Source organism: Cercospora beticola, chromosome 8 (genome assembly GCF_033473495.1).
Source record: "Cercospora beticola chromosome 8, complete sequence".
Classification (NCBI taxonomy): domain Eukaryota; kingdom Fungi; phylum Ascomycota; class Dothideomycetes; order Mycosphaerellales; family Mycosphaerellaceae; genus Cercospora; species Cercospora beticola.
The window spans coordinates 503,856-528,523 of NC_088942.1; the positions used below are offsets into that span (position 1 = coordinate 503,856).

The 24,668-nt window shown below is 53.1% G+C and overlaps 10 protein-coding genes across 10 annotated transcripts; 4 read left to right on the plus strand and 6 right to left on the minus strand.

The window, feature by feature from the left end:
- Window positions 1–94: 94 nt before the first annotated feature.
- Window positions 95–987, plus strand: RHO25_011581 (uncharacterized protein; the record flags this gene model as incomplete). Its single annotated transcript, XM_023603002.2, has 4 exons — window positions 95–200; window positions 254–288; window positions 347–409; window positions 478–987. 4 exons carry the CDS (start codon window positions 95–97, stop codon window positions 985–987), a joined length of 714 nt encoding a protein of 237 aa, XP_023454448.1.
- Window positions 988–1,921: 934 nt separating this feature from the next.
- On the plus strand, window positions 1,922–3,642 carry RHO25_011582 (uncharacterized protein; the record flags this gene model as incomplete). Its single annotated transcript, XM_023603005.2, has 2 exons — window positions 1,922–2,348; window positions 2,402–3,642. 2 exons carry the CDS (start codon window positions 1,922–1,924, stop codon window positions 3,640–3,642), a joined length of 1,668 nt encoding a protein of 555 aa, XP_023454445.1.
- Window positions 3,643–4,174: 532 nt separating this feature from the next.
- On the minus strand, window positions 4,175–5,284 carry RHO25_011583 (uncharacterized protein; the record flags this gene model as incomplete). The annotated part of the gene is made up of 1 exon (XM_023603006.2): window positions 4,175–5,284. The coding sequence occupies one exon, from the start codon at window positions 5,282–5,284 to the stop codon at window positions 4,175–4,177; it is 1,110 nt and encodes a 369-aa protein (XP_023454450.1).
- An 885-nt stretch (window positions 5,285–6,169) lies between these two features.
- RHO25_011584 (uncharacterized protein) lies at window positions 6,170–8,962 on the plus strand (the record flags this gene model as incomplete). The annotated part of the gene is made up of 1 exon (XM_023603007.2): window positions 6,170–8,962. The coding sequence occupies one exon, from the start codon at window positions 6,170–6,172 to the stop codon at window positions 8,960–8,962; it is 2,793 nt and encodes a 930-aa protein (XP_023454449.1).
- Window positions 8,963–11,258: 2,296 nt separating this feature from the next.
- Window positions 11,259–13,421, plus strand: AOX1_1 (Alternative oxidase, mitochondrial precursor; the record flags this gene model as incomplete). Its single annotated transcript, XM_023603008.2, has 4 exons — window positions 11,259–11,311; window positions 11,369–11,612; window positions 11,660–13,085; window positions 13,144–13,421. The coding sequence occupies 4 exons, from the start codon at window positions 11,259–11,261 to the stop codon at window positions 13,419–13,421; spliced, it is 2,001 nt and encodes a 666-aa protein (XP_023454444.1).
- An 804-nt stretch (window positions 13,422–14,225) lies between these two features.
- RHO25_011586 (uncharacterized protein) lies at window positions 14,226–16,164 on the minus strand (the record flags this gene model as incomplete). Its single annotated transcript, XM_023603009.2, has 2 exons — window positions 14,226–14,747; window positions 14,806–16,164. The coding sequence occupies 2 exons, from the start codon at window positions 16,162–16,164 to the stop codon at window positions 14,226–14,228; spliced, it is 1,881 nt and encodes a 626-aa protein (XP_023454443.1).
- A 1,239-nt stretch (window positions 16,165–17,403) lies between these two features.
- RHO25_011587 (uncharacterized protein) lies at window positions 17,404–18,163 on the minus strand (the record flags this gene model as incomplete). Its single annotated transcript, XM_023603010.1, has 2 exons — window positions 17,404–17,674; window positions 17,727–18,163. The coding sequence occupies 2 exons, from the start codon at window positions 18,161–18,163 to the stop codon at window positions 17,404–17,406; spliced, it is 708 nt and encodes a 235-aa protein (XP_023454864.1).
- A 362-nt stretch (window positions 18,164–18,525) lies between these two features.
- On the minus strand, window positions 18,526–19,416 carry RHO25_011588 (uncharacterized protein; the record flags this gene model as incomplete). Its single annotated transcript, XM_023603011.2, has 3 exons — window positions 18,526–18,630; window positions 18,693–19,096; window positions 19,152–19,416. The coding sequence occupies 3 exons, from the start codon at window positions 19,414–19,416 to the stop codon at window positions 18,526–18,528; spliced, it is 774 nt and encodes a 257-aa protein (XP_023454865.1).
- A 1,058-nt stretch (window positions 19,417–20,474) lies between these two features.
- Window positions 20,475–21,674, minus strand: RHO25_011589 (uncharacterized protein; the record flags this gene model as incomplete). The annotated part of the gene is made up of 1 exon (XM_023603012.1): window positions 20,475–21,674. One exon carries the CDS (start codon window positions 21,672–21,674, stop codon window positions 20,475–20,477), a length of 1,200 nt encoding a protein of 399 aa, XP_023454866.1.
- A 738-nt stretch (window positions 21,675–22,412) lies between these two features.
- Window positions 22,413–24,108, minus strand: RHO25_011590 (uncharacterized protein; the record flags this gene model as incomplete). The annotated part of the gene is made up of 2 exons (XM_023603013.1): window positions 22,413–23,999; window positions 24,055–24,108. 2 exons carry the CDS (start codon window positions 24,106–24,108, stop codon window positions 22,413–22,415), a joined length of 1,641 nt encoding a protein of 546 aa, XP_023454867.1.
- Between the last annotated feature and the right edge of the window lie 560 nt (window positions 24,109–24,668).

Below are 24,668 nucleotides of genomic sequence, written 5' to 3' on the forward strand. Positions count from 1 at the left end.
TGATCTAGCAGGCCCGCAGCACGGCTCATCGTACAGGACATTGACGACACCTCGAACCGAGAACACGAAACTTTGGAGGAAGAAGAGAAGCAGTATGGCGACACGACGAGACGGCACAGCTGAGGAGGAGCCTCTGTTGGGAGAAAGAGGAGATGCGAGCTTGCCGGAGGGCAAGCCACTATACTACAACTTCGTGCTCGGTAGGATCTGCTTCCTCTTCCGATCATCATCGACGAACTGACCATGGCATCAGGTACGGCCGTTGTGGCACAGGCAGGAGCTTGGATTGTACGCGTTGCCCGCAGTGTCAAATACTGAGCGAGAACAGCTGACTGATCCCAAACAGATCGCAGCGATAGTATGGGGAGCCGTCTTCTCGAATGACCTGATCCTCTTCTCAGCACACCCAGTACGCCAGAATTACACCACCTTCTACGCCTTCCTCAAATCGCAATAGCACTGACCCGTCAAACACAGCTCCTCAACTCCGCCGCCTTCCTCTTCCTCATCCAAGGCATCCTCGTCCTCCAACCGACCCACACCGCCCAACAAAAGAAACAAGGCACGTACACGCACGCCGCCCTCAACGATGTCGGAATCCTCGCAGCCATCGCTGGCCTTGTCGTCATTGAATACAACAAGTTCGACCACAACGGCACACACTTCGAATCTCCTCATGCGATTTTGGGACTCGTGACCTATATCTTGGTTACGTTGCAGGCTCTCGTGGGGTTCACGCAGTACTTCACTCCAGGACTGTATGGAAGTGTGGATAAAGCTAAGAGCCTTTACAAATATCACCGAGTGGGAGGATACATCACGACAGTATTTATGTTGGCCACCATCTGCGCGGCGACGTACACGACCTTCAACGTCAACGTGCTTCAAATTCAGCTTTGGGCGGTGGTTGTCGCGAGCATCCTGGTGGTGTTGGGCATTGCGAGCCGAATTCGTTTGGCCAAGTTTGGGTGGTTGGCTGGAAAATAGAGATGGAGCGCGATATCGAGAAGCGGAGATGGAGGTCATGAAGAGAGTGACAAGTTTGTGCCGGTCTCTCACCTACCTGGCGCTTGACCAAGAGAAACCATGTCTCGCACAGATTGCAAGGTACGAAGCTCTTCGGAGCCGAAAAGAGTGGCACACCGGCTATACTCAGGAGTTACTGATGAGCGGTGATGTATTGACACGATTCATGCAGCATTTGGAGTTGGATCAGGCTTGATTTCTTGCATGCTGTTTGATTGAGGAGCCATGTATTTGACAGAACTGATACTCAAGATCATCTACCATATTGCGGTCAAGGTTTCTCGACACGGTCGTGACTGGATCACTGAACATTCTCAATTGGCAGAGGAGGAGATTTGCATACCCCTCTTGGATTGTGCATCCTCTCACTATTGATATCGAAAGCTTGGACCGGAGCTATCGAACGGGTAGCTTTTGACCGAAGCCCCGATAGCGGTACGAATCTTGGTAAGCTTGACAGTGATACTGCCTCGTCCCAAAACATTCTCAGCATGGGATGCATGAGCCACCGCCACGCTATCCGCCGGGTGTCATTCCTCGATGAATCCGAAAGGCTGCATAATGCTGTTTCAGAATCTGCAGTCAGAGAGCATGGTATCAGCGAAAGAGAAGGCATCACCACTTGTGCAGAGTCCCAGAAACCGTTTGAGTTTCACTGGACCGCAAGCCTACCGCACGTCATCCCCTCGGTTGGCCGAATCCTTCGGCTGGGCGCTGGGCATGACTCTCTTCAAGCAGTCCTCGCTTCGTCTGCGTGCAGACGCGACGTTTCTATAACCCGAGGACAAGACGAGTAATCAGCTGGCAGTCCTGCCGGGCTGTGTAGGGCAGCAACCGAATAACCTACACCCGAGCATGGATTATAGTCCGCAAACCTGGGACGCGTCTTTTGGATATGGGAGACGAGCTCGCTTTCATCAGCTATTCCACTGAGCGGCACGTCGATGCAGGAACCCTTAGCCGCATTCGCTCGCACGCACAACAATCTGTGCAAGACCAGAAGTGGTCTCAGAAGGCGAAGAAGGCGAAGAAAGATGCTTCTGCAAACGCAGCACAAGATGCTGCCAACCAACCTTCCCGGCCTGAGTTCTTACAGCTTATCTTTGATAAGAAGTCCGGAAAAGAGGTCAAGAGGCCAACGACCACGCGGCACCAGTCTTCCAAGTCGGTAGCACGGCGGAAGAAGGCTAATGATGAGATTGAGCGACGCGTTGTGAAGCGCGAGTCACATTCTCTCAGTGCGTCTCCGGCCGAGAGACCAGATCCGTTTGCTGCCTTTCCTGTTGAGATCGACGAGAGGTTTATGGATCTCTTTTATGGTTGTACGCGGAAATCCATCATCAGCATTGTAAGAGGTCGAGCTAATCAGTGGCAGACTCTCGGAGTTGGAAATGGCAGAATCAAGATCACACCTACCTTTTCAAAGAAACGATGTGGAGCCCAGTACTGGCGCATAGCTTTCTCGCCATCGCCAACCATGTCTGGGCACAAGATGAAGCTCGAAGCATACTCCACGAGGACCAAACCATGATGCACATTTCGCAACAGCTCCCTCAACTTGACCGGCTTGCCCCTGAGGCTCGAAGCGAAATGGCATGTGCTCTAATGTGGTCTATTATTCGGCTCGCCACGATGAAAGTCAATTCTGGTCAGCTGGACGAATCAATGATGCATCTTAATGCTTTGGCGTTGATTGATCGAGAAGATTGGGAGCACAGCAAATTCGCGCCGCATTATCAATCGGCAATGGCGAGTCTGCTTCTCGCGAACTTCCATCAAGCTGGAAAGGTGAAGCCGCTTCTGCATATGCCGTTTGGACCGATGGCGACGAACGCTGTGGATGATGTGGAAGCTGATGGATATGAGGTACCGGACGCAGCATTAATGCTTCAATGGGAACTCTCTGGATTTGTACCTCCAAGAGTTACTGACGCTCTTCTTGGCTTGACAGCACTGTACAACATCTGCGACGCAGAGGGTGGCGCGAAGGACGAATCTGTGCCACATATGCATTCGGGCAAGAAGGCTAGTCAGGCTGTCAAGATTGCACTTCGCCTCGCGCGATATTCTACGCCTGCTTCGAGCCCGGCAGATGTGGGCTATGACTGGATAGCGGATTTTCAGGAATGCGTTCGCTTGACCGGACTGCTCTGGACATGGACCTTCGGCCGCAAAGTCCTTCAGAACACGGAAGCGATCGTTTCCACTCAGAAGCACATCTCCGCAACGCTAACGCCCGCACTGCTGCGAAAAGTGCTTGACGAGTGCGGCAACACGAAGGCCATGAGCGATCTGCTTGTCTGGATGTTGATTGTCTGCGGCTCAGCCACGTCTTCGATCAGAGGTCGACAGGAATATGCGAACCTGGTGCGAGCTATCTTGCCAGGAGCCACCAGTACCTCTTATGGTCAGATCAGACTTTTGGGAACCAAGTTGCCATGGATTGAGCTTTCGAGTGATTCGCCTACTGAGGACTTTTGGCATTTGGTGAGTTCGGAAAGCTCGGTGGCGGAGGTCGACGACACTCCGGAAGAGGATAGTAATGCGGCTCCGCCATTGCTTGGTTATGCCACTTTGGTCTCGAGGTCACGGAATTCTCCGCCTGAGAACGGATGAGGCTGAGGCCATGGAACATGCTCAGTGAAAGAGATGCGATACCGTGAGGGCCAGATGGTCGCGCCAGCCAGCTTCGCTCCAACTGAATGAGATATTTTGGAGACCAAGGTTTTCGGACTCCGACACTACCAGGCAGATGAAGCTCGTGGATCTGCATAGGCGGGCAAGAACCATGCTGTCGTTCGCCAGAATCATGACCTGTGGTTTGCTAGCCCGATTGGGGGATGCTGGGCGGCTCAGGATACGAACAGTCGCGAATTACGGGCTTCATACCCGCGATCCAGATGGCAGTGACAGGCATATCATACCACACAGATGTTCTGGTGATTGACGAATTACATCCAACAACAAGGATCACCACACCAATAGAAGAAGGAGCAGGCCAGATCTTGATGCCAGATGCAAATGCTGAAAGACAGGGTATGGAAATATCATAGACAGCATAAAGTATTGACTCTGAAGTACGCAAATTGTGAATGCAATAGAGCTGCTTGATTCAGTTGAATTCTTGATTTGGATGCTGCATACTCCATCAACGAACCCCATACCCATGCTCGACACAGTACTCCTCACACCCTTTCCAAACACAAACACACCAATTCTCCATTCGCGGATCAACTTCCATATCCTCATGCTCCCTCCCCACCATCTCCTCAATCATCTCCTCATCCCAAAACATTTCAATCTCATCCTGCTCGCGTATCTGACGCATGTGCTTCATCACCAAATGATCTTTGTCATGATGAGCTGCAATTTGCCATCGATCTCTGTCGACCCGATTCCGGGGAGGTTTCGGCGGACGTGGCCAGCGTTGTGCTTCGATGTAGAGTTGCTTTTTGGTCATTATTGTGGGTTTGGTTTCGTGTTGGAGGTTGGATGTGGTGTTGGGTACGGTGATGGTGCAGCCAGGTTCGTAGAACACATTGTATTTGTTGGGGGGCCAGGTATCCCAGTGGGGTTGGTTGAGTTGGCCGGGTTTGATGTGGCGGTGACCAAAGTATTTTTCGCTGTGTTTGCGGGTTCGGTTGTGGGCTTTGGAGGGGGAGCGGAGGTCCTGGAAGGGGGTTGTGGGGTTTCGGCCTGCTGTGGCGTAGGCGAGATGGTCAGAGGGGAGGGGTTCGGTGTCGTGGACCGGGTCGTGATGGAGGGGATGGGTTGCGTATGTGGAAGGGTTGGAGTAGATGTCTGAGTCTGGATTGAAAGCGAAGATGGAGGGGCCGTGAAGAGACTCGGGCTCCGCGCATGAGGTTATGGGGTCATCGGAGCTGAGAGAGATGACATCTTCGTCTCTGCTGAAGGAATTGCCCCCCGGGATGTCGATGACTTCGAAGTCGTCTTCGGTTGTCTCTTGCTGATGAGCTGCGAGCCATGAGCGAGTCCAGCTCAAGCTGTGATTGAAACGTGCAAGAGCGTCCATATTAGACACACTCGTGAAGTGTGGTTGCTGATGTGAGACGAGAAAAAAGTGGAAAGCGACATCTGTTATACCATTTGTGAAAGCCTCTACGCGGCTGTGGGGACCCAGCTCTGTGGGTGCGGTGTCCGAAAAGGTACCACCATCATGACAGAGCCTCATATGTCTCCTCTCGTCACTGTTTTCTTCGGCTTTGGACTGTCTTGCTTTTTGATTGTTTGTCTTCATTGGTCCAAGACGTAGGAGTCATTTCTCATGAGGCATTGCTGCTGCGCCTACTGACCGTCATATGCCGGCGGCCTGACTCTGTGTCCATTCTTTTAGCCTTTGGCTGTTCTGAGCCTACTCTTTATGGTAGATCGAGTTCTTCAACCTGACAGATTCGGGTGTCGCTATCTGATGATTGCTGTGTTCGACTTCGCTCTCCATATATCTCGGTCACGATTCTTCCTCGGGCGGCACAGCGGAAGGCTTGGTCGCTAGGCAGCAGCCGACGTGGGATGGGAGGAAATTCAACTTCAAAAGCGGGACCAAGCCGGTCTTTCCAGCAGCGCTGTCGCGGAGACGTGCTCAGGCAACGCAAGTTACGTTGTCCAGACAAGATATAATGCATTGCGACGCGCAACGCGTTAGAAGATGTCGTAGTACGACGTGTGGCCTCATCAGGTCACAAAATCTTGGCAGTAAGCTGGGGTTGTATCTCGGACCTGCACTCCGTACAAATCACATCCACTCATCTGCGCCTTGACTCGTGCTTATCCACGCGAATGGAGCGAATCTGGTATCGCGGCAACCACCAACCCTGTCTGGCGGCTCGATAGCGTGGGGCATTCGCTCGAGTCTCTTGTTCCTCGACGGACTTTCTTGCGTGCTGTGCACCCACAATCACGCTCGGCCACGCGACCTCCAGCTACGCCCTCACACGACCCACGAGTCGACGTACGCGTATATCAGCGATCGTCTGCCCTGTAAATTCCATTCTCCGCCGTCTAGATAGCGAAACGAGCCTCGAGCGAGACGAAGCGGCCGACGCACACCGACCGATCCCCATCTTCCCATCTCGTACAATGGCAATGGCATGCTGAGTGATTACGGCCACTGGTGGCACGCCTTATGGCGGCCTACTATGGGCACTCCATCAGTCGGGCTTCTGTAGGCAGAGGCAGCGGACTCGACCTGATCCTACCGAGTGGAGCGTGTGGTTTCAAGGACTTGAATGGAGGCCTCCAAGCTCCGCAATGTGGGTGCAAGCGATTCTGGCTGAGAGAGCCGATTGCGACACCAGATCAGCAGAGTGAAAGAGCATACTGTTACTGTGGACATCACGCGTGCTTCCATGATGGCGAGCGACAGAACTTCGTCGCAGACGACGCCAATGCTCAGGGCGTGCGAGTTGTTACAGACACGCACGTCGCATCGCAGCAGCAATTCAGACAATCCAACGACAATAACCACTTCGTAGCACCGACTTGGAGCGAGCTCGTACGAGGCTCTGATGAGGCAAGAAGAGATGGCGCTACGCCCATGGGGCGGGCTCAACACTCCGCAGGTCTGGGCATCACAAATGATTCTCAGCCACGATCTATCAATACGAGACTGTGGGATGCCTTGAACGGCTTTGCTCGGCAACAAGCAGATGACATGCAAGCTGGCGGTCTTTCGGGACTTCCGTCTACGGCACCAATACCATCCACAGGTGCGCCTAGCATAGCCGGAGACGCAAGGCCAAGTCCAGCTCGAGATCTGCAAGATCGTTGCAACCGCTTCAGATCAATGGGACCACCTGTCACCATTCCTCATGCCGAAGTCATGGCGAGCGTTGCTGGGCCATACAGCGCGACGGAAGTGGCAACAGAAGTCGTTACGCCCAGCGTTCGTGGAACACCCGAGTTCAGACGAAGCTCGCCCAGAAATGCTGCCCAGACCACCATGGCTCGACAAGCCGCTCGAGCACCTCCCTCGGAATCAAGCCAGCCTCGAAGGCCCTCCGCTCGACCAGTCAGCGCTGGACCCTCGCTTTCGATCCAGGAAATGTGTAACACGATCCAGAACTTTGGCCAGCGTATTGCACAGCTGGAAAGTATGTCCTTCGACAATATGCCTAGCCATGAGGTGCGATCATGGTTTGAGATGCAGGATGGTCGACTACTTGATCTCGAGCATTGGCGAGAGGATCAGTCAGAGACACAAGCAGCAGATGATACGCATCAGAAGCTGTCCTTCTTGGAAGAACGACTCGTAGAGCTCGAGTCGTGGCGCGAACAGGCTGAGACCGAGGACGAGCCACCACATTCGCCACCAGTTGCGGGCACCAAGAAGCGACCCCTTCTCCCAGATACTGGCTCCTTTGATTCGGACGAGTCTTTCGACCTCAGCGCTGCCAAGCAGACTGAAGCTGTCGTTCTCGCAACGATCGCTGCTAACGCTGAAACTGGACCACGCATTGACGCGCTCGAGTCTCGCATTGCAGAGCTTGAGAACGCATCACTGCCAACATTCGCGCGACCGTGGACCATTCAAGTTGTCCTCCTACCTTTTGGCAGACAGTTGCCGGGCGTATGGTTTTCTTCATCTGAGGCCACTCAGCCATCCGCTCGCGACGCTGACCATCCCACTTCGCGAGAGTGGTCTGCTCCCAATGGAGGCTCGAAATCATCATTCAGATCTGCCGCAACCAGTGGCGCATGGACGACCGAGTCAATTGAGGCGTGGGCGAAAGAGACCGAGGAGGAGTGGCTCTCTCCCAAGGCTTGTGGACCCAGTGGAACCGTGTTCCAGCGCCTGGCCAGTCGAGGACTTGTGCGAGAGGTTGAGATTCAGGCACCGGATGCCGCGCACATCTTTGCTGCAATCTCATCAGTTTTTGGAGACATTCTCGCCACCGAAGAGACCGTTACCACAGATCTTGGGACGAAATATCACGGTTTGAAAGAAAAGTTCATCCCGCTGCGCAAAGTGCGGAAATCGTCTCGATTGCGCTTTTTGAGCCTGGCAGAGATGATTACGCCAACTTCGTGGTCTGCTGACTTTCTGGATTCTAGTGTGTTCATGAAAGCAAACGGCGAGAGGAGATTGTACTTGACAACACCGCACGGATACTTGCAGCCACCTCGATCTGGTTGGAATTGGCAGAGGGTTCGACAATTGCCGCTGTACGATGGAGATGGCGAGCTTCAGGCCGCTGAAGCTCTTGGCAAAGTTGTGGACGCGTGCTGGTCTTTCACACCGCGACTGGATCATGCCACCAGCCCTCAGTCCTCCTATGCCTCTGGAGATTCACCATGGAGCGAGTCTGTCTTCAAGGATTTCAGGGAAATGGACGCTGAAGACGAAGTGGACATTGGCTCACCGGTCGCGCGCAGACAAATCCAGCGCCGCTCGGTTTCGTTTCCCAACTCCACATCGGCGCATTTCATGGAAGTCGATCCTGCCACAAAGAGAAGGGTGACCTCTTTCGATCTGGAGACTACCAATCATGTTCAGCTTTCGACTGAGGGCTCGACGAAAAGACGTCGAATATCCACTTCCCCAGAATGGGAGCGGCGAGGATTCGGTATTACCCCACGATACAGCCCTCCCCGAACCTCCGTCGAGCTCTATCACCGAAGCAGTCAAGCCGCCAGCAGTCGAGGTAGGGGTACCACGCCCTTTGCCATGCCCACACCGCGCTCGCACAACGATTCGCGGGGCGACGATAACGACCTGGAGATCGACGACGAGCTTCCGATGATCTATAGCGAAAATGGCGAGGAACTCGAGGAGGAGTGGGAGGGAATGCAAGATGCTCCGACGACCTCACCGGTGGCCGCCGATGGACGTCGACATAAGGGCATCATAGACGAATATGTTGACCAGGACGACCTGGACGCGGGCGAAACCATTTACGAAGTATTCGATGAAATCTGATCTTGCAAAGAAGCAGGGAGGGGGCGCGGGGAGGTGATCGAATCTGTCAAGAGGTCAACATTAGGGCACTGTTCCTTAGCCCGGCACGGATTATGTCGGCTCAAGCAGGAAGAAAGTGATACATTTGAAGCCTAATGTGACTTCAGCTAAGGCAAGGGTGGGGGAGGTACTTTGGCATAGCAGCAGCATTCATACAGCGCTACTCTTGATAACGCAGGGCGAATTTGGTCTGCGATGTAGACTGAGACTGGCATCTCTGGTCATTGTAGATTAGAACGGACATTAGTTAGCTCTCCAATCCACGATAAGTGATCACGAAGCCGTACTCCCTCTGAGTACTGGTACTTGCGTTCCGATGCCTGGCAACACGGGTCCTTGTCGAGCCGAACTTCCTTTCGGGTGCAATAGCAGCGAACGGCATGCTTTTTTGGCGAAGCTCTTTGAAGACCTGCAGCAACAGCCACCATCCACACATTCGCGCTGATCGTTCTTCACGAGTACATGTGATTGGAGTCGAGAACTGAGGGCGTGGTTGCACGGCGTTGTTGCTCGCTTCTCGACAGGAAAGCCACGGCAACAACTCCGAGCAGTTCTCAGTACGATGTGAGCGACCGTTCCCCAAGCGACAAGCGAGAACGCGTGTTATCATCATACAAGAGGCTTGGTATTATGGTCGCCGTGCGGAGAAGAGTAGGAGCTCTCCATGCAAAAGCTCCAATAGAACAATGGACCGCAATGTTCCGCATGGGGTCCGCAATCCTTGACATGGGGTGCAGACGCCTGTCCGGACTCTACCGGCATTGGTTTCAACGTTCAGTCCTCAAACATGCTGGATCCCAGACCAACATCTACTCGATTGCGCGCGCATAGCATGATGTGTGGCTGAGCGATGCTGACCCCACAAACTCCGGAAAGTCTACGCTTCGACTCTGCCAGGCATTTGTTTCAGCCTTTCGGGAAATTTTTTTTGCCCTCTGGATGGGTCTGTCGGGAGAGAACTCAACGAGAAGTCTACAGCCAAAACGGCAGCCAGCGCATGCTTCGGATTGCGGCAGACCAGGTTCCCCGCAGAGGTGCATCGACCGTGGAGAGTTCGTGCAGTAGGATGAACAGGGTCGTGAACTGTGGAGCAGGTTTGACGCAGGTGGAGAAAGGATACTGCCGCGCAACGACAGCTCCTTCGCACATGGCACACGCTTACACGTCCAATCTCACGCCAACCCATGCTCGAGGTCTCCGCAATATGCCTGTCCATCACTGCATCTGGATGCCTTCCGCTCATGGTAAGTGGAGGAAGTTACTTGGCAACCAAAAGCGTTGCCGTACGACTGGCTGTCGCTGTCGCCCACTCTAGGCGGCCGCGGCCGCATACCGCCGCTGCCGGAACGTACGATGCCTTGTCATGGCTTCAGCTGCTCTGAATCGCGATCAAGTTCGAGCTTCATTCGGAATGAGAAGAGAGCTGGCAGTCGAAAGACATCTCATTCTGGCCTCGAGTCGAGAATCTGGTGGTTGGTATCGAAGTCTTTTGGTGAAGTATCAAGGTATCGCCCAGGCATACGACTCTCTGGAAGTACGAGCGGAGGCGGTACAAGCATTTGGCTGCATGACCTCGCTGTCTCGAACCACCGAATTGCGATCTCACTGCAAAAGACTGGGGAAGTTTGCACTATTCTGACGCTGCACGACCGTGCTGCATTGCTAGGTTCTCCGCACCTGGGGATCTGACTGTGGTGGCTCATGCGCCCGCGTATATCGGCAAGTCGTGTTGAAGGAAGCGAAGAGGCATGCTCGCTGTGTTGTGCAACACAACAGCTGTCTCTTTCGTCGTGACCCCCAATCGGCTGTGCTAAGCGCGGTTGGCTTGGGCGAACGATGTTACGGCAGGATCATTCATCAAGCTCCAACAGCTGTTGCAGACCAGGAGCTTAAGCGCCTAGCTGGGCAACCGCCTGAGTTTCCCAGGGCCATTCCCTGTCGCGGACAGACCTCAGCAGTCACCCCGTTGTGGCGTGAGCTCCCCTGCTCCAGTATTCCCAGCTCCAGGCACACGTAGGATCTCACTCATCAAACAATCCCCCTCAGAACCGTTGACCAATGCTAGGAGGATGTGAAAGCTCCAGGTTTCCGAAGCACCTGACATGTGCGGGGAGTGGGTATTGATATACGGCCAGTGAGCCCGCTCTCGAAGGGAAGAAAGAGAGCATCAGGATCCCACTCCTCGATCTCACTCTCTCCGACATATCCCAAAACGAAACCTTTGAAAGTCCATTGAAAGAAAGAGACGCCATTCAAGATGACGATCCCAGACGAGGTTGATATCATCGTGTGCGGTGGAGGATCATGCGGGTTGGTCGTCGCCAGTCCAAAGGACGACTCGGAACAATGCTGATGGACTTCATACAGTTGCGTCGTTGCTGGCCGTCTGGCCAACTTGGACCACAAGCTTCAGGTGCTGCTCATCGAGGCCGGTGAGAGCAACTTGAACAACCCATGGGTTTTCCGCCCAGGTATCTTCCCACGCAACATGAAGTTGGACAGCAAGACTGCCACTTTCTACTACTCGCGTCCATCCGAATGGCTCTCTGGCCGTCGTGCAATCGTTCCTTGCGCCCACATTCTTGGTGGTGGTTCCTCGATCAACTTCATGGTGAGCACTGTTTCGGACTTTTCAAGAATCACCACTGACATGACCAGATGTACACTCGTGCATCCGCCTCAGATTACGATGACTTCCAAGCCAAGGGCTGGACCACCAAGGAGCTCATTCCTTTGATGAAGAAGCACGAGACATATCAACGTGCCTGCAACAACCGCGACTTGCACGGATTCGATGGACCTATCAAGGTTTCTTTCGGTAACTACACATACCCAGTGATGCAAGACTTCCTCCGCGCGGCCGAGTCTCAGGGCATCCCAGTCACCGACGACCTCCAGGATCTGACCACCGGCCACGGTGCTGAGCACTGGCTGAAGTGGATCAACCGGGACACCGGACGTCGCTCCGACTCTGCCCACGCATACATCCACAGCACTCGTCAACACTACGAGAACCTGCACCTGGCTGTCAACACCAAGGTTGACAAGGTCGTCTTCGAGGGCACCAAGGCCGTTGGAGTCCGAACTGTTCCCACCAAGCCATTGCACCCATCAGAGAACCACTCCCGCACATTCCGAGCACGTCGGCAAATCATCGTATCTGGCGGCACACTCAGCTCACCTTTGATCCTCCAGCGCTCTGGTATCGGTGATGCTCAGAAGCTCCGCAAGGCTGGTGTCAAGCCATTGGTCGACCTCCCCGGTGTTGGCCAGAACTTCCAGGACCACTACCTGTTCTTCTCTCTCTACCGTGCTAAGCCACACGTCGAGTCTTTCGATGACTTCGTGCGGGGCGACAAGGAGGTGCAGGACAAGGTCTTCAACCAGTGGCAGCTCGATGGCACTGGTCCATTGGCAACCAATGCCATTGAAGCCGGTGTGAAGTGGCGACCAACTCAAAAGGATCTCGACGACATGGCTCGCTCCCCATTCCCAGAGTTCATCAAGGGCTGGGACAGCTACTTCAAGGACAAGCCAGACAAGCCAGTCATGCACTGGGCTGTTGTCGCTGGCTGGTTCGGTGACCACATGCACGTTCCACCCGGAAAGTACTTCTCCATGTTCCACTTCCTGGAGTATCCATTCTCTCGTGGCTTCACCAACATTGTCAGCCCCAACCCATACGAGGCACCAGACTTCGACGCCGGTTTCATGAACGACCGACGTGATATGGCACCAATGGTCTGGGGTTACATCAAGTCTCGTGAGACTGCACGCCGCATGGACGCCTTCGCCGGTGAGGTTGCCAACAACCACCCATTCTACGCCTACGACTCCCCAGCTCGTTGCCACGATATGGATCTTGCCACCACCAACGCGTATGCTGGACCAAACCACATCACGTCCAACCTCGTCACTGGTGCCTGGACCAACCCACTCCCAGCTCCAAGCAGACAACCAGAGCCAAGCTTCCTCAACTCCAACCAGCAGGCACTCCACGACGACTTGCAGTACAGCCGCGACGATCTCCTCGCCGTCGAGGAGTGGGTCAAGCGCCACACCGAGACCACCTGGCACTCCCTCGGTAAGCTCCTTCCTCCTTCTCCCTCCCACCCTTCTCACGAACTAACACATCATCCCAGGTACCTGCTCCATGGCCCCACGCGAGGGCAACTCCATCGTCAAGCACGGTGTCTTGGACGAGCGCCTCAACGTGCACGGCACCAAGAACCTTAAGGTTGCCGATTTGTCCATCTGCCCCGACAATGTCGGCTGCAACACTTACTCCACTGCCCTCCTCATTGGTGAGAAGTGCGCTGTTCTCACTGCAGAGGATCTTGGCTACACTGGTCGTGCTCTCGATATGAGAGTTCCAGACTACCAGGTCAACCGCGAGATTGTGGGATTGTCTCGCTTGTAAGAAAATTATTTTTCACGAGTGGGGTTTGAGCTATCGCTGCTGCTGTTGGTGGTGGTGACGGTGGTGAGGACCTTGGCTCGGACGACGATTTATGAGTGTGGCCTGTCTCGAAAAGTTGAAGATGTTGTTGTAATTGAGATTGTGTCCACCGTGTACTTCAATAACAATATCTTGTTGTGCCTTTCCCATGCATACTCCCGCTCCATACAATGTCCTCTTGGTGTTTGTTCTCACGGTGGAGATGGGCTGCCATGAGAATGGCGCCGTAGGCGGCTGCCACTGGTATCACGTGGCCTACTTCTGCCTCGTGTTCGTCGCATTCTACACAGCATGGCTGTGCAAGACCGTTGCTCAATTCGCCGATGGGCTATCATCCTCTACGACCTAAGACTAGACGCTGCGCAGGTACTATCATGAAGCGGATGCTTGCATTTATTTTGAAATCAGAGTAAACATGTTCGGGAGTTCTTCTACAGCGTGCGGGTCCTAGAGAAGGGAATCTTGGTTGTCTACGTGAAGTGTCAGCTGTGATAAGTTCCACACACGGTGCCTCATCGGGATGGGATATGTTTTGAAGAAAGACGGAATGCACACGCGAAGGAGCTCGTATATGTGTGAGAAGAAAGCTGAAGGTTTAAAAGTTTCTCTGTGTTTATCGTCTGTCCACGATGGCAGAGAAAAGAAAGAATCTCGGAAGCTTCATAAGTGTACATGCCTCTCTCTGATATGTTTGCCCATACATGCACAACGCCTCTCGCCATGTAAAACACTTCAAAAGATCAAGCAATAACCTTCACGCTCGCATCATGACTCTCCCGCTTCAGCGGCTTCACTCTCCTCCACAACCTCCTCCTCCCACTCCTCCCCCTCAGCCCCCTCAAAATAATGATTCACCAACGGCGCATACGTCTCATTCCCAAAAGCCCCACCCCCAAAATCCAAATACGCCCTCGCATCAAACAACGGCACGCGTCTGATCTCCTCCAAATCCCCCATAATCCACGCCGTCTGCATCCCCATAATCATATGCTGTAAAATATGGCAATGAATCATCCACACTCCTGCATCTGTGACTCGTAGACGCCAGACTCGGTAGCCTAAACGTTCGCCGGCGATGGTTTTGTCGATGTAGCGGTAGAGGGTTGTGGTGTCCCGGAGGACGGGGGTGTAGTTTGCGAATCTTTTCTCGTGTTCGATGGGGTCGTAGGTTCCGTTTCCAGAGCCGCAGTCGTAGTAGTGCGCGCCGTGGGCGTGGAGGGGGTGGAAGTCTTGGCCGCCGTTGTTTTTTACGAGGGAGCCGGTGTTGTACCAGACTATCTCGAGGACCTGGGGACTTGGGTTAGTCACTTTAGATATGGGTTGTGGAGGGGATGATTGGGCTTACCTCGCCGAGCTTAGCAGGGAAAGTATATGTTGTTGGGTCCCAGCCATTGTTTGCAAGTGCTGCGGTGTAGTTTGGCATAGCTGCTTCGCCGCGTTGGTAGATGTCGACGAGATATGGGACATCGCCGGGCTGTGGTGGAGTGGTTTCATTCCATTCCAGACCGTTTGTACGCCAGACGATGCTGTCGGTGGACATCTGTCGGTTGTCAAGCTCGATGCGACGAGTGACCTCATCCGCTCTAGGGAAGTTGTTGTCGTGCAGAGGCTGAAGCGCAAACTCGGCCCACTCGTAGGTCTTGTTGGAGAAGGTAAGTGGTGGGGTGTCAGGGCCCTTTGTGATTTCTGGTGGACCACCCTTGTAGCGAAGAATACCATAACCAGTGTAAGATTTTGGACGATCCTTGGTTACGAACTGAATGAGGTAGTCCCTCTTCCCATTGAGCTCAGCTTCGTCTTTGGCCTTGAAGATTGTATCGAAGCGTTGACCTGTGGTGATCTGCATGAACTTTTCTGTATGTGGCTTTGTGTAAGACCCGTCCGCTTCGATAATTGTGAAATTCTCATGTTGGTCGATACCCAATTGCACCAATGAGATGGCCAAACTGCCGATGAAACGGAAGCGGTAAGTCTTGCATGGCTCGACTTCGATGACTGGAAGGGAGCATCCCTCTGTGCCAGCTCGGTGAGCCTCTTCCTGCGCAACGCCCACGCCGTTGATCAGAATGGCATTAGTCTCATTCGACCAAACGAAAGGCTTGGCGATGAGGCCTTTCTCGATACGCTCATCGGTGTGATTGAAGTAGTCTGACAACTCGATAATTCGCTCATCATCATACTGGTAAGGTTGAGGATCAGGGCAGTCGATGATCAGCGCGCCTGTCGCGGAGACTGCTTGGAAACCAACATGAGAGTGGTAGAAATATGTGCCGCATTCACTCCTCAGTGGGAACACTTCGTAGTCAAAATAGTGGCAAGCAGGAATCGGCCACGCGCTTGCTTGAGGAGTTCCGTCCGAGAAGGGAGCCAGGCGTTGTGTGAGCCCATGCCAGTGGATGGTAGTGTTGAGCTTCTCCTCACACATGTCATTGTATACTCGGATCCATTGGCGCTTGCCTGCTTGAAGACGAAGTGCAGGCCCAGGTGTGGTTCCATTGACCACAACAGAGTGGCGCTCTTGGCATCCGATCTTGACATCTTCAGCAGTCACGCGCAAGATGTGGTCCGGTTGAAAGTCGCTTCCGTGTTGGTGTAGTCCTCCGTCGTAGCCTGGCGGCCCATTGGCGTCACCTCGATTTCCCCATGCCGCAACCTCACTGACTGCCGCGAGAAATATCGCTGCGCCAGCAGTGAATGCCCTCATGTTTGTGTGATTGATGAGAGGAAAGGTGGAAGTGGCGCGTTGGTTGATGCCATGATAGGTCCGGGAGGTGAAGTGTATAAATTTGGATGTCCATTCTTACCTGGTATCCCTTGTACGAACCCATGCTCTCTCCAGGCTCTAATCAAAAAGCCGCTGCGATAGAGTTGAGGCTACGCCGTCCGCCTGAAACATCAAAAGCCTACCTTTTTGCTTTTGCGAGATTGGCCGGCAACTGCAGGCCATGCAGGTCGTCCTACTGGCAAACGCGTGTTGGTGCGACTTCAAGTACGAGTCTGCAACAGCTGTGGCATAGCTGTGGCAAGCCTGAAGCAGCGGGCCGATGGAGAGATTGCGAGACTTTGAATAGAGATCTGACGGCACATGGCTTGTTTGCACCGGCCAGCAACCCTTGTCGAAACTATGCCTTGTTTGTACAAAATGTGAGTTGGAAAGCACCGGATTCGTGAAGTCTGCGGCCGTTAGCAGTTCGGGCACACCTAGGTCAAATGTTAAGCTGCGGCACTGCAGAGGAATGTTTCGCCAACAGCGCTGGCTGGTCGACGGATCAGAAATCATGACCGTTGCACAAGAATGCATAAAGGCCGCGAGAGTGTCTGAGAGGCCGTCGTCGTGGTACCGCGGCTTGCGTGGCAGTAGCTGCGGTAGCTGGCGGATAGCTGTGCTCGATGATCTGCATTGCAACGGTCTTCGGGTGTCCAGACTCGAATTGCGCCCCTATTCGAGCACCAATCGCTATACCATCGGGTTTGGCTTGAGTCGTGGAAGTGTGTCGTGTTCTCGCCAGATGTCCTGACGTCGAGGCGGTTTCAAATGCCGCCAGAAAGCGGGCTGCCAAGCCGACGTCGGCCATTGGCACGCTCGTCGGTCGGGCTGTGCTGGTCTTGAGACTGCATCTGCATCTCGTGGAAACGCGCAATGGAGTGTGTCTGGTGATCCCAAGCCGGCGAATTGGACAACCTGACGACGCGTATGCTCTGGATGTCGGCAGCCGTGCAGCAGCGGGGCGGGGCGGGGCGGGATGAAACGAACGAGAGAGAGGTGAAAGTGTGGTTGTTGCGTTGTCGCTGCTGACCATCTTCCTATAGTCTGAGCTGATGAGCATGTTTGCGCACGAATCATCAAGAGCCAGAGCAGAATAATTTGATCTCTGCGTCAGCCTACCAGGGTCAGCACGTGGAGAGCATGGGCTGCCACAGGCTGTCAAGAACCATCTGCTTATCAACATTGCTCTGCTTGCCTTGAAAAGCAGACTTGATCGTACGGAAACCATGATATCGGTCTGACGAAATCAATCGTTTCAAAGTATCCTTGCATGAAGGTATTGAAATTCTCCATAACACCAGGTTGTTTGAACCAATACGTGTAGCAATCGTCTTCAGTCTGGTACACATGCTGGAACAAACCGTCTTGCTGCGTCGAGGGTATCTTGAAGCCGTTCTGACGGAAGAACTCTGGAGCGTGAATGACCACTGGAAGATTCTGATCGAAGCTGAGAATCTCGATTAGTCGAAACTCCTTACAGCTTGCCGCGCTGGACTCACTGAAACTTGAGGCCTGCTCTACAAGAAGGTACGATCGCATGTCTTCCAGCTGCTGCGATTGTGAAAGCGTCCTGGCCTTCTGCGGTCTGTACATCGGCCAGGAAACCAGTGGCTGCTAGTGATCGGGCAATGCGGAGAACAAGTTGAGTATCGGCGGTGGGTGAAGCTGCCAGCTCCGTTACAGGCAGTGGTCGCTCTGCCAAGACCAGCTTCTCGAACATACCCATCTCCAGTGCTAGTCTCACGCTCGCATAGTGGAACACCGAGAAAGCCATGTCGGCGACTACCATGTCGGGTGGCTTCAATGCCGCGACGAGGTCCTCGGCCGCCTTGAGAAGTTTGAGACGGGCCGCGAGGTCTTCTGTGATATTTTTCTCTGCATGACTTGCAGCAACAGCATTTATGCGTTCAATTAAAGATTCGATATCCATATCCATGGGTGATCTTGATGGGAAGAGAAACAAATTGGTACACTAAGATTCAGACCACGAAGAGCGCTTCGTGAGCTCCAACCGGCACATCCCAAATCGTAGCTTGCACAGTCTTCGCCGGTCCAGGATTGCATGGAACTTTAGTCACGTTTCTGAGGAACACAATTCTGGACTGCATGAAGAAGCGGCACACAACAAGATCTGACAGAAGACTCACGTTGAGAATGCCTCATTTAAGACTCTGCATATCCAATATCAGTGTCAAGAACCTGCCATATGCCCATCCAATTTCGATTTCCAGAACGCCAGCCACCCACTGCCCATCTATCGCCCCACCGCTATGCAAAGAATTTCCCGAGTGCTTCTTATTACTTGCAAGAAACAGCCTGAACAACTCCGAAGAGTGCGCCAGCGATTCCATTGATAGCACCAGCAATCTCTTTGGCCACAGTCGCAATGGTTCCGCAAATTGCCTGTTGAAGTGCGTTAGTAAGGATTCAATCACCCAAACCCAACAGGCAAAGCAAAAACTCACCCCATTCTCCCCCTCATCAAAAGTAACAGAAACATCCAAATTCCCCACCAAACTATCATCCGCATCGTTCGTGACAACAACCGAAAAGAAGTTGCTGGAACCCACCACTTCGCAAATGGTGGTGTCCTGGAGAGAGTGACCGCCTCGGATAGGTCCATAGCTGATAACATCGTAGTAGTCGACTCCATTTTGAGGTACCATAGCTTGAACGGCGCGAATCATATGGTCTTTGGAACCACTGGGGTAGAAACCCGAAACGGAAACCACGACGTTTGCTTTTTGTTTTTTGCCGGATACTGGGTATTCGACTTCGGCGCTGACGGTGGAGCCCTCGTCGCAGCGGTCTTCGTCGCAGAGTTCGTGGATGCGGGAGAAGACGTAGTTGCCGATGTCGGTGTTGCAGCCTGTGTGGGTATGAAGGTCAGTAAAGCGCCAACAGCTGTAAGTCACACTTCATACCATATGGAATTCTGGTCTTGCCGACGTAAGGTTTGGTTGTTCGGGCATTGTCTCTGGTGACGAGAGATGATGTGCTGTTGAAGTCGATTGCTCCGAAGCGGTGGGTGTAGTCTTCGCTGCCGGGCTCGAAGCCGGGTTTGAAGCGGGCGACTTCATAGCCTAGGGCGTTGGTTTCGAGTTTCCAGTTCTGGTTTGCTGTGGGTACTGCGGAGACGAAAGAGATGGAGGCCACAATGGTGGCTGCGATAGAAGTGCTGAAGAACATGGTGATTGAGGAAGAAAGATATTGTTGGTTATTATTGAGATGTGAGGTGCTTCTGGTGATGTTGTCGGAGGTGCTTTGAGCTGATGTGATTGTGCTGTGCGATGATCTTTCTCGTCGCGAACATCACGAGCTCTTATACTCACAACGCACTCGTCTATCTCAGTCTCTCCATTCTCCAAGCGACACTGTCGTGGAGGCGGAGCAACGCTATTCAGCGCTGGCATTTCGCAGGATCATCATCGAACAGACGAAATCATGGTCGGTGAATGAACCAACACACTGCCAAGTCGAGAAAGAAGTATTCTTACCATCAGTAGGATCGAAGCCAGTGTCGCAGAGACCTGTGCAACCGGCGCATAACTGCATATGGCTTGCGTCGAAGCGCCCAACGCAGTTCATTGGCTCGCACCCAGCACCGCGCGCTAATGCAGAGAGCTATTCCTGACGCTGCGAAACAACGGACAGATCTTGGCTCGTAGGATCCTACTTGCTCCCCGTCCAGACTTGTGCTGCACGCTGGCAGGAAGGATCTCAAGCGAAACAAAGTCAGGGAAATGCTCCGGCGTTGAGCCGTCGTGTCACAAGCGAAGAGGGCTGTGAAGGCTGTGATTAGCCTGATTCTGTTCCTTAGCATCCCAAAGCGAGCTTCGTTTCAACTTGGCGAAAGCTTGGGAGACGAACATAGGTCTAGCTGCATAATTGCATTCCTAGTAGGTAGACCAGGACCTTTGTCATTACTTGCTACTCGCTTCGACGCTGCTGGCAAATTTCGACTTCGCTCGAATCTGCGCTCCATACTTGACGAATACGAATGGAGCCACTGCAAGCAGACAGCCCATGCCTGCAATCAGAGATCCTCCGCCAGCGACAGTGAGAGTCCTGAACATGTATGGTGTGAAGAGTGGCGCAGCAGCGCCACAAATTGCTCGACAGCAGGCGTTCGCTGCTAAAGCACTCGAGGCGTAGGGCCCGTACGTGTCTGCGATGTAGTTAAGATAGGAAGACGACACAAACAGGAACGATGCCGCGAGAGGTAGTCCTGCCAGTGTGGGTACTATCTAGTGGATCGAATTGTATTGCGCAGTCCAGGCGAACCAGAACATTGAGATGGGAAACAACACGCCACCGATGCATGCCAAAGGTAGCCTGTCTTCCGGCACTGGTTTGTGCCCGGCTGCGATCTTCTTGTGACTGCAGTGAGTTGTGTACAGCACGCCACAGCCTCCGAAGATTGACCCGACGACGATTCCCAGCAGAGGAAGCTCACTGACTCCGGCGTTCCAGCCTCGCATTTGTCGGAAAACCAGAGGATATATGGCGAAGAGCATGTACAGGAGCATGTAGATCAGAGCCGTATATGCTGCGCAGCAAAGCTCGATAGGGTCGATAAAGATTCGCCACGGCCTGGTCAACGCCGTCTTGAATAAAGTCGACAGAGTCTGTCCAGATGCCTCGATTGGAGCTTGCAAGTTTTTGTGACTAGGATCCTGTTTTCGAATGCGTCTTGCCTTCTGCAGCAGGATCTTAGATGGCCGAGTTTCCGGCAGCATGAACACGAGAGGCAGCGTAGCTCCACCGAACCACAGTAAAACGTAAAAGAACCACCTCCAATCCCGCTTCAACTGCAGAAATCCTGCTACAACAGGGCCCAATGTCGGACCACTAAAAATTGCAATGCCGAACAATCCCACCGCATTGCCCCTCGCCACCGGATCCCACAAGTCAACAAACAACCCTGGAGTGTTTGAAATAGTCGAACTCGCGAAAATTCCAGTCAATAGCCTTCCCGCTAATAAAGCTCCAAAATTAGGCGCGAAAGCGCACAAAAAATTGAATGCCACATAGCATACAAAGGTTCCTTGGAATATTCTCTGTCGGCCGAAATGTTCAGAGAGTGGAGCCCAGAGTAGTGGGCTAAAGGCATTGGCGATCACGAAGAGGGTGACTGTGAGGCTCGATGCTGTGCTGCTGACGTGCAGGGAGGAAGAGATGCTGAGGAGGACTGCTGAGGGACCGGAAGATGCGAAAGTTGCGTTGACGACGAGGAGGATGGCGATGAATGTTAGGAAGACTTTTCGGCCGGGAGACCAGTTTCGTGGGTTGGAGGGATCGTTTGGGGAGAATGTGAGGTGGCCGCTTGAGTCGAGATGTGGAGGGTTTGTGCCTTCTGCTTTTGCTCCATTTTTACGCCCGAAGCTGTGCTTGGAGGTGGCGCCATCCTGGGATTTTGCAGACTCTTCTGTTTTGGAGGGTTCCATGTTGATATTTTGATGAATGAGAGCTATCAACACATCATGCTTGCTTTACTGTGTGTCTTTGCTCGACAGGCATGCATGTATCGCGATGCCGACCGTACAGTACGTACACGGACGTAGAAACATCGTTGGCGATGTGCATTGTGACGGCCAGTATCTCCGAGGCAGATACCTTTGCCCTGCAGCTTTACGAAGAAATCCGAATGTGAGGCGCATTGTCGATGACGGAAGTGCAAACACTGACGCGGCCAAGATCTTCGTATCGTGCACAAAGTTCGACAACACCGCGCCTTGTGCATCCTTGCGGAGCCTCATGACGATGAATGATGAGCAGGCCCGAGCCATCGCGAATCTGTCAAACCTTGAAGGGGCGATCTTTGAGCACAATTATTATAGCGCGCAGCCTTGTAAGCGTTCGAGGAGCTTGGCACCCGCCAGCAATGAATCTTGCCGTGGCTGCTCCCGTGCAACGCTGTATCGGTGCCTCATATTGTGGGAGACCGATGCAGACTTGCTGCAATATCACGATTTCGTAGCATAGGAGACCAAATCGACAGGTATACAGCAGGTCTCGATAAGCATCGCATGCTCTCGAGATCCAAAAGCGAAATATCATGCCAGAAAGAGATTTATCATTTGGTTGCACAATTGGGTGGTGAGATCGTTGAAACGTGTAGCAGCCCTTGGAGTTGTGTGCTCTGTTGCATCGCAGTAGCCTGTGCGCTGACCACCAAGCCTCTTTCACGTCTCGACTGTCAAATACTCGGCAGATCCTGGCAGAGTTGGAATATTCTCGAGGTCACTCCGGACTACTTTTTTCATTGCATTCCGTGGTATGCTTTCGGTGAATGAGACACCTCCAGTAGGTGCTTTGTGGGCCGACAAATTCTCAGCCACGTGATTGACGATCTCTTGCGGAGTTACATCCACGCCGCTCTCGCTAACAACGTAAGCCTTCACTTCATTGTAAGCAGGGTCGTTGCGGTCGGGTGTCTTGACGACTGCTGCATCTTTCACAGCCGGATGATCAAGCAGCGTACTATCCACTTCTACCGGTGCCACCTCTTCTGTACCAACTTTGAAGACTTCCTTATAACGTCCGGTCACAAATACTTCGTTCTTGGCAGATAGTCTTCCTTTGTCGCCCGTGCGGAGCCAACGTGTGCCATCTGGGTCGAACAGAAAGACCGAATTGGTGGCTTCTTCATTGCCGCAATAAAGATTGAAGACGCCCTCTGATGTTATGCAAATTTCGCCATCAACATCATGCCCAAGCGTGCGGTCAGTCTCTGGATCAACAATCTTCACCCGTGCAGTACGCGCTATGGTTCCCACAAAGCCCTCCGATGAGAACTCTTTCGAACCGGTCCATTGTCGCCGAGAGACCAGACCAGACTCGGTAGATCCGTATACAGGCTGTAGAACTGCCTCCTGGTGCAGCATCCCTTTGAACTCGTCCAAGGCATGATTCCTAATTCCACTTCCGCCCACGTTGACAAGCCTTAGGGAATCGAGGTCCTCCTTCTGCCTGATTCCGTCCTGAAGAAGTCTGCTGATTGCGATCATAGTGCGAGGAGGAAGCATGGTGCTCTGAATCTGGTATCGCTTGATCAGATCGACTATTTGCGTAGGATCCTGGACTCTGGCGATCGTGCTGCAATGCCCTGCAGCAGCAGCTCTCTGGCGGACTGTGGTGCCACTGACATGATGCATGCCAATGAAATGAAGATTCTTCAGGAACCCTCCGGACGACCAGGTGCTATCATGCAACCGTTGCAAAGTGGCCGTATGTGAAACTTCTGCAGCTTTAGCCTCGCCAGTCGTGCCACTCGTGAATAACCTGCTTGCTATCAAAAGCTCCGGACTCTTTGCAGTGTTCGGGTTGGAGTACTTTTCTTCATTGCTGGAGCTTAGTGCGCTCAACGAGCGCCGTGATTGCTCATCAGTCAGTTCTGCTTGAACACCTTGCTCGCCATCAGGCGGATCAAACAAGAGTATCCGTTCAGCGCCGACTCCAGATTCGACCGCAGCCGCTCTTACTCGTTCGAGACAGCTGGCTTCGGCAAAGATCCAGTCCACATGAGCTGCTTGTAGTGCCGCGACCAGTTCTCGACGCGACGCATTGGGTGGCGGACTGGCGAGAATTGCACCAGCAGCCACAACGCCGTCTCCAAGAACAGCGCTGTAGATATCGTTCTCAGCAACGAGGGCCACACATTCTTGCTCACGTAGTCCGATCGACTGCAGTCCCACAGCAACTCGTTTTACTCCGGACGCATACTCTTTCCACGTGAGCCTTCGCTCTGGCTTGCTTGCATCGATAAGAATCTATAGCGATCTTGTCAGGTCGTACTTCCCAGACGAAATCGTTGCCAATACACACTGGAGTGTTGACATCCGAAGGAGGGTTGGAGAATATGTACGATGTGTAGTCCATTATTGAGAGCTCACGCAGTATTCAGTGGGTCTGATCTAGCCAGTCTCGCGTCCGGGCTTCTCTATAAGGCCATTCGAGATGTATGATAGAAAAAGTGTATGAAACGCTGGGTCTGTAGGACAGCACATTGCGAAAGCTGATGTCAGACAACACATTGAGTTAGGTTAGTGGAATGCAAGTGCCGTAAGTGGATTATCCAGATTTGGTCAAGTTTGACGTGGCGTTTAAGACGTGAAAGAGTTGCATCGTCATCATCTCGTCGGCGTTTCGATTGTTGGCTGTCCGGATCTCAATATCGATGGATCTGCTTGCATATGCACTTCCTGAAGATCTTCGTGGCAAAGCTTCACCGCTGTGCTTCGCCAGAGTGCGTGTAAGAATGATCATGGTGTGGTACAAAGACCCGATTGGATGCCATGTAGGAGGTCCTGAGTGACGCGACTCGTCCGAGACACTTGCAGAACCATGTACTTGGCCCTGCACTGCATTTCACTCACCATTTGTTTAAAGTGCTCGCGCGGAATTGTGTCACACCTGCTGTTGGAGATAAGCGTGCCGCA